The sequence below is a fragment of the Danio rerio genome, chromosome 8, assembly GCF_049306965.1.
Source record: "Danio rerio strain Tuebingen ecotype United States chromosome 8, GRCz12tu, whole genome shotgun sequence".
NCBI classification, from domain to species: Eukaryota; Metazoa; Chordata; class Actinopteri; order Cypriniformes; family Danionidae; genus Danio; species Danio rerio.
Window position 1 is genome coordinate 45,164,698 of NC_133183.1, and position 12,882 is coordinate 45,177,579.

The following is a 12,882-nucleotide window of genomic DNA, read 5'->3' on the forward strand; positions in this document are numbered from 1 at the left end:
AGCGAGTGTTGTGGTCATTAGCTAATTCATATTCAACAGATGCATATACAGTGCATCAGGCATGTGCCTGATGCCTGATAGATTCATGGAGATCCAGGGAGGTGATCAATAACTCGATGGTCACTCTGTCTGAGCTCCAGCGTCCTTCTGTGGAGAAAGGAGAACCTTACAGAAGGAAAACCATCTGTGCAGCAATCCACCACAGTCCTGTAAGGTAGAGTGGCCAGACGGAAGCCACTCCCTACCTGAAATTTGCCATCAGGCATCTGAAGGACTCTCAGACCATAGGAAACAAAATTCTCTGGTCTGATGAGACTAAAATTGAACTCTTTTATTTGAATGCCAGGTGTTAGGTTTGGATAAAACCCTACCCTAGTCAGGATAGAGGGAAAGAAGAATGCAGCAATGTACAGAGACATCCTAAATGAAAATCTGCTTCAGAATGCTTTAGACCTCAGACTGGGGTGACTGTTCATCTTCCAGCAGGACAATGACCATAAGCACGCCAGCAAAATAGCAATGGAATGACTTCACAACATCTCTGTCAATGTCCTCGAGTTCGGAGAGATCTGAACATGGCTGTACATAATCGCTTCCCATCCAACCTGATAGAGCTTAAGAGGTACTGCAAAGAGGAATGGGCAAAAATTCCCAAAGACAGATATGATGAGGTTGTGGCATCATGTTCAAAAAGACTTGAGGCTGTAATTGCTGCCAAAGGTGCATCAACAAAGTATTGAACAAAGGGTGTGAATACTTAGTGTGTAAATGTGATTTTCAGTTTATTTATTTATTTATTTATTTAATTTGGCAAAAATTAAAAAAGATATAATTTTTACATTGTCATTATAGGGCATTGCGTGTATAATTTTGAGGAAATAAGTTATTTTAATTCATTTCGGAATAAGGCTGTAACATAATAAATGTGGAAAAAGTGATGCACTTTCCGGATGCACTTTACATGCTCTGATTTGTTAATAATGTAGGTTTCTAGATATACCAGATTTTAATAGGGACAACACGGAATATAAAGCATATTTTTACTGAAATTTTGTGAATACATTTAAGAGAATTATTTTCTATAATGGTATACAATACTAGTACAGAATACCGGAATGCAAACAGATATAGTTTATTGCTCCAAAACTCCTAATGACTGGTATTTAGGTTTGATGGCATTTAAATGCTTACCTTTATCATGAAATCTCTTAAATTGTATGCAATTTATTAAAGCAGAGCAATTCAGTAGGCCTACAAAGCAAATTAAACATAAAAAACATCATATGTGATAAATATACTTTATATATTAGATTTTTCTAATGCTATTGTTGAAAATAGTTTAACAGAGTTGTATTTAATGTAATCAGAGTCTTTAATGACTTTATAAGGTTAAGATGTAAAGACTTACTGTTTCTCCAATTGCTTAGGTCAAAAATGGCAAACTTAAGATATTTAAATGTGTATTTTTCAATGTAAAACAACACAAGAAAAGGCACAAATGGTATACATGAAAAATAAACTGAGAAATGACAACATATAATACCAAATCTGTCAATTGTATTTGTTGTCTCCTATTCTGATCCACACATAATAAATATAAATAAAATAAATTTGATATATATATATATATATATATATATATATATATATATATATATATATATATATATATATATATATATATATATATATATATATATCAAATTTATTTTATTTATATTTATTATGTGTGGATCAGAATATATATATATATATCAAATCTATTAATTTCTAAATATAGATTTTCTGAACAGTCTCTTGTGTTGGATGGAAAAAAATACTTGAGCTTTCAATCTTATGTCAGATTGGTCAAATAAATCAATGTTTTGATCACACCAAACATTGTTTACTCCATACCATCAACCTACCAATGACTTTCTTTTAATGTTGTTATAGTTGGCAGGATTCCTAAAAACAACTAAACAAGGCATGCTTTTAGCTCAACCAAGTTTAGAATCCCCTCAAGACTTAACAGTCAATAAGGCCACCACCTCATTAGTAAAAGAAAAGGAAAGCAACGGTTTGATTCAAAACACAGTAACAGAGCACAGCACAGAGAGGCCTTATAGACTGCCAGCCAGTTATTGCTGTTGTTGATGCTGGCAGAAGTGGCATGTCTGAGGACCTGCTCGAGTGCCAATTAACTGTTGCTACAGAGATGCAAAATGAAGAGTGCCTTGTGTAATCTGAGTATGCCTCAATCATGCACGAGTGTGAATTTCTGTTTTTTACCTCTGTGCATGACAGCAGATAACACAAGTACTTCTAACGAACTTTCAAAAAATGTATTATAGGGCTAGGACATGCACTAATTTACATATCCAATACTCCACTACCTTTCCTTCTGTGACAATTTAATATATTTTGTGATAATTAAGTGTTTTGATTATACAACTACTATGATTTGATATGTTGTGATTTTGGTTTGCACATTAAGATTAAAACAATGAAAAATACATCATACCCTTAAAGTGACTGTATAATGAGTTATTAACAAAAAACATTAAGATTAACATCTTTATGAAGTTTTTATTACATGACAATGCACATATATACTTCTTATATTGTAAACATTGTATAATTAAATCTTAATGTTAAAAACAATTTCTGAACTTGCACATGAAAAGTCAAATATGCAACAATTAATAATGACACAAAAACAACGTCCTATAAAGTCATTTAAGTCTGTATAATTATCAAAGACAACTGTTAAAATCTCTTCAACAACAGAATTAGAAGAATCAGACTATGCATCTGTTGCATCATGTACAGTAAATTCATCTGCTGTATCTATTGGAAGTTCAGCGATTGATAACGCAGAGCCTAGTTCAAACAACTTAAGGTTGAATACATGTTGCGATAACAACACGTGATGCGAGTCAAAGACTGGTAAACGTCTGCTCAGATGCATTCACCATTACAGCGCATTGTGCTGCACTTCTCAAAGTACTTTTTCACTGGCATGCTGTGAGCAGAACGTGGCAGTGGAATACAGAATATTATCATCAACAATCAAGCAGTGCATTATGCTCAACTTCCATATAAATGAATTAAAAATGCTTGCTCACTCTTCCTCCACCATGATGTTGCTTCCTTTGAATAGATATAATATCATCTAACAATAACATTGTAAACAAACACATCTTGTGGTAAATTAAAAGTGACAACATCTACGCTCCACATTTGTGAAAAAAATACAATTATTAAATATATTACCCCAAATTAGAAAAAGTTGGGACAGTTTGGTAAACGCAAATAAATAAAAGAAAATGACAAACACTACATCATAACACTACAAAGTGGTAAATACTTACTGTTCCAACTTTTTTTTTAATGTATTGCAAGAACTAAAATTGAAATACGTGTTTATTAAACAAATAAATAAATGAATAAACAAAACAATAAAAATTGAGAGGAACACATTAAATAATGTTGGTTGTATTGCCTGCAATGAAAGTAAAGTTAAATTTGGAAATCACTACTTTATTTGCTTTTCCATTCAGTCCCAGCATTTCCTGATTTGTGGTTGTAAATCCATTTTGGATTACACCAATCAATTATAAAATGGTATTTAAAATAATCTCAATAGTGTGATTTTTTTTCTCTCACCCCTAATAAATTTATCCGTCTCCTAAAATACTTTGCCACTGTGTAAAAGACGTACATGAAAAACAGGAAGAATTAGTATAAGGGGGAGTTCAGACAAAAGCAATGCAAAAAGTAAAAAAGCACTAAATCTGTGCCTGAGCACATTTCCTGCTACTACACCCAGACCTTTACCTCCATGACACCCTTTGGAGCCCCCTTAAAAACATCATGCTGTTTTATTGTGTGTTACTACAAACCACTCTAAATACCAAAAAACAAAACAAAAAAAAAACATAAATCGCTTGTATTTAGTTTTAACTTGTACATTTTACAGTGTCAAATTTATCTTTAAATTTGAAGCATTAACGTTTAAATAACTTTAACTCGTTTAACAGGGAGACAGACATATTCTGGATATCATTCCAATATATTAGACATACATTTTATTGTGTTTAAAAAAAAAATTTAAGTATTGGGTATTTAAAACTACGACTATAATCTCATTTTTTGTTCATAATAAAATCATTATGGTAATAAAACAAATAAAAAAATATTTAAAAAATAAGAAAATAAAATCCACAAAAACTGAAAGTCTCAGTGATTTAGATTTAAATCCAAGATAATTCATGGTTGCAGCTGTGACCCGGATCTGAAGGAAATGTGCCATTAGCTTACTTTAATTAGAAATCCTGTGGTGTTTTTCTGGAAGGCAATGCAGAATTAGCTGAGAGGAATTGGTTTGTTTCCATTTAAAACGGTCTCAAAGCCCACAAAAAATAAATAAATAAAAATAAAAATATATTTAAAAAAAATAAATGGGTTCCAGACTAGGTGGCAGAAGTACAGCAGATTCAGAACTTCCCAGCAGAAAGACAGCATTGAAATCTTGTGCTCAAAAGTCCAAGAGACCCAGATCAATGTTAAATAACATTTAACCAACATACAAATAAGTGTAAATGCAATTAATTACGTTCTCGTTAAACCTTTCTTGTTTGTTTCAGTTAATCTTTAAAGGGGACATTGCATGCCCATATTTCAAAAGTTGACATGATTCTTTGGGGTCTTAATGAAAAGTCTATGGGCTCCATTTTATATTTTATAATATTATTCTATATTTTATATTTTATTAGTATTAAGGGTGATTCCGAATTCACTTTTGTTATTTTAAGGATGGAAAAATACGCTTTGCACCATGGTCTAACAGGGTTGTGCTTATTCTCTAAATGAGCTATGAATATGTTTTGAGCATAACGTGCATTAAACCAATCAGTCTCATCTCCTATTCCCTTTAAGAGTTAGTTGCCCGCCATGGGGCATTTGCTATTTAAATGGTGGACTTTGTAATTGGAAAAACTGAATGGTTTGCTAGCAAGAAAACTGTTAAACAAACTATCTGCAGCACAAGGATAAGGAACAAGCCTCCTCTATTCGGCCTTTTTACTTTTTCTTTATTTTTTTATTTTTTTTATTTTTACTTTTTACTCGTGTATAAGGAAACGGTGTTGTAGAAACTCCACTGAAGACATCCATAAGCCTACATATTTAATTTTGTTTGTTAAGCATAAAGATTTGTTTCAAAACTATTTCTAAATTCAGTTCTAATGTCCAGCAAACAAATAAATGAACAACAATAACAAAGTGTGGTCAAAACACCTGTCCTATTCTTGTGTCCCATATGGTGATGCATACATCTCGGAAACCCGACAGACGGATAAATGTCAACTTGATTTTATTAAAACAAGTATAAATATGCTTATAATAAATAATACTGCTAATGATAATAACATTATACAAATGTAAATTGTATCATGAAGAAACTGAAAATAACCCAACATGAAGGCATGGAGGTAATGGTTTTTATATTTATGTGGAAAATAATGTTTTTTGTAACATTTTAATCCTTTATTTATTTTTCCTATCTAAAAATAATTGTGTATTGCTGTATATCCAGTGTGTATTAAGCAATGTGTACACGTTTTGGACCTGCATAGGCACATAACTGATGCGCTCTGTGCTGGACATTAAACCAGCTTTCAGTTGGTGAGAGTCGCAGTCAATTTCAGTTCCTCAAAAGAGCAACGTGCCAACAATGCGTCTTAACACACCTTTTTAGACCGGAACACTCATGAGGTTTAGCAAATAAGTTTGCAATTTAAACAACGTGGCGAAAATTTAAATTAGGGGTGTGCTGGTCTGAAAAAAACAATAAATCGCGCCAAACACGTCTTGCGCCTTATTGCAATTATTATTTTTCCTACTGATTTATGATAAGACCCAAAAAGCTACTTTGTTAATGTTAAAGTTGAAGTAACGTAAATAAACACCCTTTTACCCTGTCAAAAACACCTCAGTGCACAGCAAGTCATTTCACATCATATCTCTTTAAATTAGCTGGATCAGGAATGACAATCCATTCTTGAGGAGTTAAATCTGCACATTGCCCACAGCGCTCAACCAAGCCTTGATCTTTAGCTCACTTTTGTCTGTATGACTGACAATGAGTATTTTAAGCTGTCTACCCATTGTGACGACAAAAGTTAAGATCGCGCTATAGGCCATTTTCTCTGTTGACTCTTTTGAAACTGGGATTCTGTGTAAGGACATCTGTGAGCCTATAAAGTTACATCTGAACACAGAGCAGACTGCATGTATGATTGCTTCATTGTTCAAACAAAAAAATGAGAAGGACCATCATTAGCAGCTTTGCTATCTGTTTACAAGAGGAGAGATTTGAAAAAAACCTTACTAAGAGGAGTTTGTAGTTTGCGGGCACATACCGTACAAAACAAAAACTAGCTGGTTAGGCCTAAACCAGCATGAAATTCAAACAATTATGGCACATAAATATAATAAATAAATAAATAAAAAATAAAGTTGCATGGTTTCTTTTCAACTTGGAAGTTGGAAGACACAACAGTAACTTAGTCAATGTCACCTTTAAATAGAATAGAGAATAAAACTAATTTCAAGTTCAGACTGCATGATTTTAGCCCTGATTATGACTCTCCGAATAAGACCAAGTAAATAAGACAAGTAAATAAGACATCATCAAAAACCAATAAGACATCATACTTTTGATCACTGATATCTACCTCTTTTAAATGAAGTTGTTAGACATTAAGGTATAATGTTGAGCAATGACTCATCATATCTTACAAGTACTTTGGTTAACAGAAATTAAAATTTACCTTGGAAACGGTTATGGCCTTCTTAAAGTCTCGCCCTCCAGATATTCTGAATCCCCACGGGGATGGGCCAATCAGGTTCACTGTAAACGGCATCATGTGATCACGAGCTGCTGTACAATGCTCTAATGAGAGCTGTGTGAGAGAGAGAAAAAAAACAGTGTTAAAAGAGGAGAGCGTAAAAGTGGAACACTGACAGAAGGAGAAAGACTTTGTCAATTTTGATTTTACATCAAGCTGAAATGCCACAGATGCATCTCATAGTTTCCACATCTCTAAGCTACTGGCTGCTGTTGAAAGCTAAACTACCTTCACCTGTTTTTCAGAACACCTTTCATCCTATTCCACTTGACTGCATCTCAAATCCACCAACAGACACAGACGAATTTCACAAGTCTGACAAGCTGTAGCAAACATAAGGAATGAGAAAAACCACTTCAGAGTAGTATAGATTTACATTTCCATAAACATTTATTACTTAAAGTTTAAAAAAAAAAAAAAAACGGACAAAAATTGACTTTATTTTTATTTTTTGAGGAGAGGAATTTTTGTTTTGATTAAATAGTTGAGCAAGCCTGCAAAGTAGCCTCACAGGAAGGAAGGAAATAAAGCAATAAAAAGGGGGGGAAAAAAGGAAGAAAAGAAGGAATCTGACATTTTAAAAAAAATTCTGCTATCTCTAGAGTAAATCATAACAGTGTTGATCATTCACTTATGCACCGTTCTTCATTAAGCTCTTTGAGGATATGTGGGTTTAATGACTACACAGTAAAAATGCACCTAACCCCATAAAGACCAGGTTAGATGGTGGTGCAAGTAGTTATTGCTAACACATGTGAGGATGAAAAGCACCAAAAATAGAAGCTACTGAAAGAAAAGGAAGACCAACAGGTAGGGCTAGAATATGCCAAAAAAAATTACATAATTCAGGGCTCTCGATTACACATTCACCACACACATTTGAAACTTCGTGCCACAACATGTATGTCCCATGCTAAAAATTAATGGAGAACACGATTAATAAAAACACCCACATGAAAGTAATTGTTACCGATCTAACATAGGAATCTGCTGTTGTTGTTTCGAGATAAATGACGTGACCCAGCCGTAAAGACGTTCATTACTGCAAATATCAACACTGACAAAACTCGCTCAGTGCACTAGACTAATCTTAAAAAATGCCGCAACCTGACGCAAATAAAAGCAATAAAATGCAACCCACTAGCCAAATAAGAGTCATTTTATAAATTTTTTCAATTTTATATTTTTTATCATTTTATATCCGCTGCGTAAAAGCGTGCAGGATAAGTTGGTGGTTTATTCCGCTGTGGCGACCCCAGATTAATAAAAGGGACTAAGCCAAAAAGAAAATGAATGAATGAATCAACGATATAACAAAATAAAAATATTTTTTCTTGAAAAAGTTCACAAAATAAATAAAATAAAAATAATTCATCTTGAAAAAGGTCTCCTTTTTAACCCTTTAACTACCCTATCAAGAAATAAAACTCCTAATGTCACTAATTAATGCATTTTTTTTTCCATCACATTCCATAATGTCTAAAATATCAACCTCTACCAAATGGTTGATATGGCAGTTTATAGTAAAAGTGCCAGATTAAGTACATATACTATGAACAATCTGAAAAGTACGAAGTGTAATACCAATTTATTTTTAAAAATGCGGTACAGGTGAATTTAATTAACTGCATTGGCCATATGAGTGTGTGTGTGTGTGTGTGTGTGTGTGTGTGTGAATGAGAAGGTATAGATGTTTCCCAGTATTGGGTTGCTGCTGGAAGGGCATCTGTTGTGTAAAACATATGCTGGATAAGTTGGCGGTTATTTCGCTGTGGTGACCCCTGATGAATAAAGGGGCTAAGCCAAAGGAAAATTAATGAACAGCAGCTTTTTTCTATATAATTTTCATATATTACAATTAGTTAAAACTATGATAAGGTTGTAAAGGTTTTAACAGAATTATTATGAAATGGGGGAAAAAAAAAGCCATATCGCCCAGCTCTACCAACAAGTGTGCAGGAGGACCCTACTGTTTACCTAGCTTACTGCTCCCTAAAACAACCAAGCAGAAATGCAAACAAGTCTACTTAGGATTACATAGTTAGAGAATCTGTGTTGCTTTTCAGAAAGACTATGAGGTCAACATAAAGATATATGGACTATAAACAAAGCTTAATAATAAACTACAGTGAACGCTTTTATGCATGCTATTGCTAGGTCAGTAATGTGATGTCACTAAATCAGGGGTGCCTAAACTTTTTCTTATAAAGGGAAAAAAACAAACTTTATTGAGGGCTGTGGGCCGAATAAATTAAATATACCAAACTGTATTACATAAAATTTGCTCATTTGTGAGCTTATTATTTAAAAATAACTAGAAAAGGTGCTTTAAATCATATTAAATGATGATGCAGTACAGTTTTGAACGTTTTATAAATCAACTTATTATAGTAAAAACATAAACGATCCCATTTATAACACAATGAAGCTCAATACTGAATACACTAGTCGAGCAGCTCCTGCCTTTGACTAGAGTTGCTCACCGATGTCTTGAGCATTGTACTCTCTGTCTAATGACGGTATTTACATTTTAAAAGTCTGATTCATATGAAACATTTAATTTGTTTAATTTTTTGTAGCTCCTTAATTAAACAAAAAAACAAAAGGGTATACATTGAATTCGAAATGACGATCTATGTCAAAGGCATTCGCTCCACCTAACTCCCCATCATTCTCTCTCTTTGCAGATGGGATGGCATACCAAACCAAAGGTTACCACAAGCCAACATTGGCCCGAGGGCCCTACTTTGGGCACATCCGCTCTAAAAAATTACTACAACCAAGTACATGAGATCCTGTAGACCACTTTTGCTTTGGTTGTCAGCAGAGGCATATACTAAACATGTAATGCACCCACACACACACAGACACACACACACACACACACACACCATTTTCACACAAAAAAATCTAATTTTCTCATTTACACAGATATGACAACATATTGTTTTCAAAAACTTTTACATCCTTAAAGTTTGCATTTTCAGGCCAGCAAAATGTCATGATTGTGTAAACGAAAGGCAAAACTCTTTAGAAGTTCTCAGATTTTAATTAGATGCAGTGTCATGTACTGTATACAGAACCCCAGAGTTCTGGTCTAGGAATACAATACATCTTAATTTAATTTTGCATTCCCAGTCTTAAATTTCAATGTGCATTCTCTACTGTCCCTGCAACAAAACTGTCTAAAGAGTTTTGTTAAACAAGCTGATAACAAGCATTTTGGAAATATTTACTGTAGGTTTATTCAAATTATTTGTTTTGGTGAAATACAATAATCCAGTGACTCAATGACAAATCTGAATCAGCAAACAGTCTAGATCTGATGTCCATTAACTGCTAAAAACATTTGGATGAAAACAGCGGTTTTCCAGAACTAGATCCCAAACACATTTTATTCTTTCAATTTATGCACCCTTCCAAACCCACACAACGTTTTCTTCTGTGGTACATAAATGGATAAATTATGTGGTCAGCCAAGACTGCGCTCGTTGCTCATTAACATGCAATGACATAACAAAGAATAGAACATTTTCAAGCACCAAGAAGGACTCAAGAAATAAAGTTTAGCGAAAGTGATTCACAAATTATGTTTCAAATCTCATATCATACAACAGCTGTGTTGGGTCAGAATATCTCATTGAATAAGTCATTGATTCAAAAAAACTAAGACGAGATTTATCTCAATTGAAATGAACATATTAACCAGCACATCATTAAATCTAAAGTAAGCAGCAAAACTATGGGACAAACACTTACTCATCTCTGTCAACATGAATGTTTTTTTTTTTATTAAAGGTCCTGAAGATTCACGTAAAGCATTTGCCTGCAGCAGAGCTTTGTAAAAAGATCCCACCAAGGTGTTCATGAACTATTTACCTTACAGCAAAAACATGCTCAGACTGTCTAATGCAAAACTTTAAAAATGAAGACTATTTGCTGTCAGGTTCAAGTGACAAATGAGAACTAGCATTTTTTTTTGTCAGTCAGCATATGGTCTCTGAAATGTGATCTGTGATGTTTTGTAGATACTGTAAATATTGCATTAAGAAAATAATACTTTTTTAACACACTGTTTCAAGTGTGGACAGTGATTCCCTTTTGATACTGAATTGTGGTTTACAGTCTTCCCTGCATGTCCACTTACTAACCCTGATTTGAACTTCGATAGTTTCAATATTCTTATGCAATACTGTAAACAGAGTCAACCACCCAACTCTTATCAAAGTTTTGTGTCACTGAAGGGCAGGACCAGAAAACTAAGCTGATCAGACTTAAAATAGCTATTTTCAGTCTTCAATATAGCCAAAACAATAAACAAATAAACTAAAAGTTAATTTGAGCTGGAAACATACACTTACTGTATATAAATGTGATGCATTTAATAAATATGGTTATAATATTCTATAGACCTTTTAAATAGAAAACAAAATGACCCATTATGCTTTGCTTGTATACACAGTGAATGGTCAAAAATTTCAGTAAAAAGCTTAATGCATCTATAGCTACTAGTGGTGTAACCAGTGGTCGAAGAGTCGAGTGGTCGAATAAAAAAAAAAAAATATTCAAGAAGGATGGGTCACCTGCCTTTTGCATACAGTAGCCGTGCATTTATACTTCTACATGCTGTTTGTTTTGCTCTGCAATAACACTTCTGAAACTGCTGGCAGTAGGTCCTTATGTTCCGTTGAGTTTCTTTGTGTGTATACATATATTTTTTCTGAACGCTACAATTAGTTAAAACTCACTAATTCCGAGTAAACTCAGTGTTTCATCTGGAGCTCCTTCACGGTACTCGACACTCTTAAACACTCACTCAATTGGGCTCACGGCTCTTAGCACCGCCCCAGCGCATCATCGGTACATCAAGCCAACCAATCACAGAGCTGACAAAAAAAATTAAGTGCTGCCAATAGTTTATAAAGCCTGGCTCATTGTGGTCAAAGTAAGCTAGTTCGATAAATTAAAGTGAATCTGACGGGTGACATGGATTGTCATTAACAGAAAAATTATGTAGCCTAATATAGGCTACTCGAAACCTGTGAGTAATTTACTGTAATTTTATTGTTAATCAATATTTAATTTAACGGACCAGTTTATGTTTTGGCGCTGAAGCATACAAGCGGACTTTATTTCAAACTTTCTCCTTCTCACAGCGAGATTTGAAACAGATTTTTAAGTATAACTGGCCTATTACAGGTTTCAAAGAAAAATCTTAATATTAAAAAGGAAACATAAGCTGAACCACAACAGATCAATGTCATAACGAATGCTCAATAATGTACAGTAGCCTAGTCTACAGCAAGCATTAGGTTTATATTTAGATTGTGCCTTGTGATCTGTCATATATTAGTAGGCCTATAGGTCCTATTTCACAAAGAAACTCATGTTATTTGAGGTTAGCACCGGAGCTATAGAAACTGTATTATGCTTAGAAAATAATTAAAAAATATATATATATAATAAAAAAAACATCGCACAGTATTGTGATCGGATCTGTATTGGTCGATATTCCAAATATTGGTATCGAGATCGGACCAGTTCCAGTTCCTCTCCATATTATTTTTTATACGTCACAGTGTTTCAAACTACTTAATGTTAATAAATGTCACTTTGTTAAACTATAGAGTTTAATTGTCAACATAAAAAATTAGACCGAGTAGAGATCAAGGTCCCATAATGCAATTTTTTGTTTTTTACATTTTATTGTAGAAATTTCTTTCTCCAGCCCATGTGCAAAGCAGTCATGACTTGCCATTAAAAGCACAAATATCTCTACTGCAATTATTATATAACACAATTTGCACATGTACAGTACCAACTCTGTTTTGAAAGGATAACATGGATCAACCACGACTGATAATGATGTAATTAAAAGGAGGAATTTAAGGAATTTGGCCATGTAAACACTCCAGACAGGTCACCGTCTGTGTCAAGCTGTCCTGAATTTAATATCAACAGGGGAAAGTGTGTGAAAGCCTAAAAATTG

At 33.7% G+C, this 12,882-nt stretch overlaps 1 protein-coding gene across 1 annotated transcript in view; it reads right to left on the reverse strand.

Annotated features, from left to right (window-relative positions):
- pdlim2 (PDZ and LIM domain 2 (mystique)) overlaps positions 1 to 12,882 on the reverse strand; it is a 128,126-nt gene that overhangs the window by 82,477 nt on the left and 32,767 nt on the right. Inside the window, exon 2 of the mRNA NM_001326402.1 lies at positions 6,816 to 6,947. Coding sequence (NP_001313331.1) covers positions 6,816 to 6,911 — 96 coding nt within the window. The 5' untranslated portion in view covers positions 6,912 to 6,947. The remainder of the gene's footprint in view (positions 1 to 6,815; positions 6,948 to 12,882) is intronic.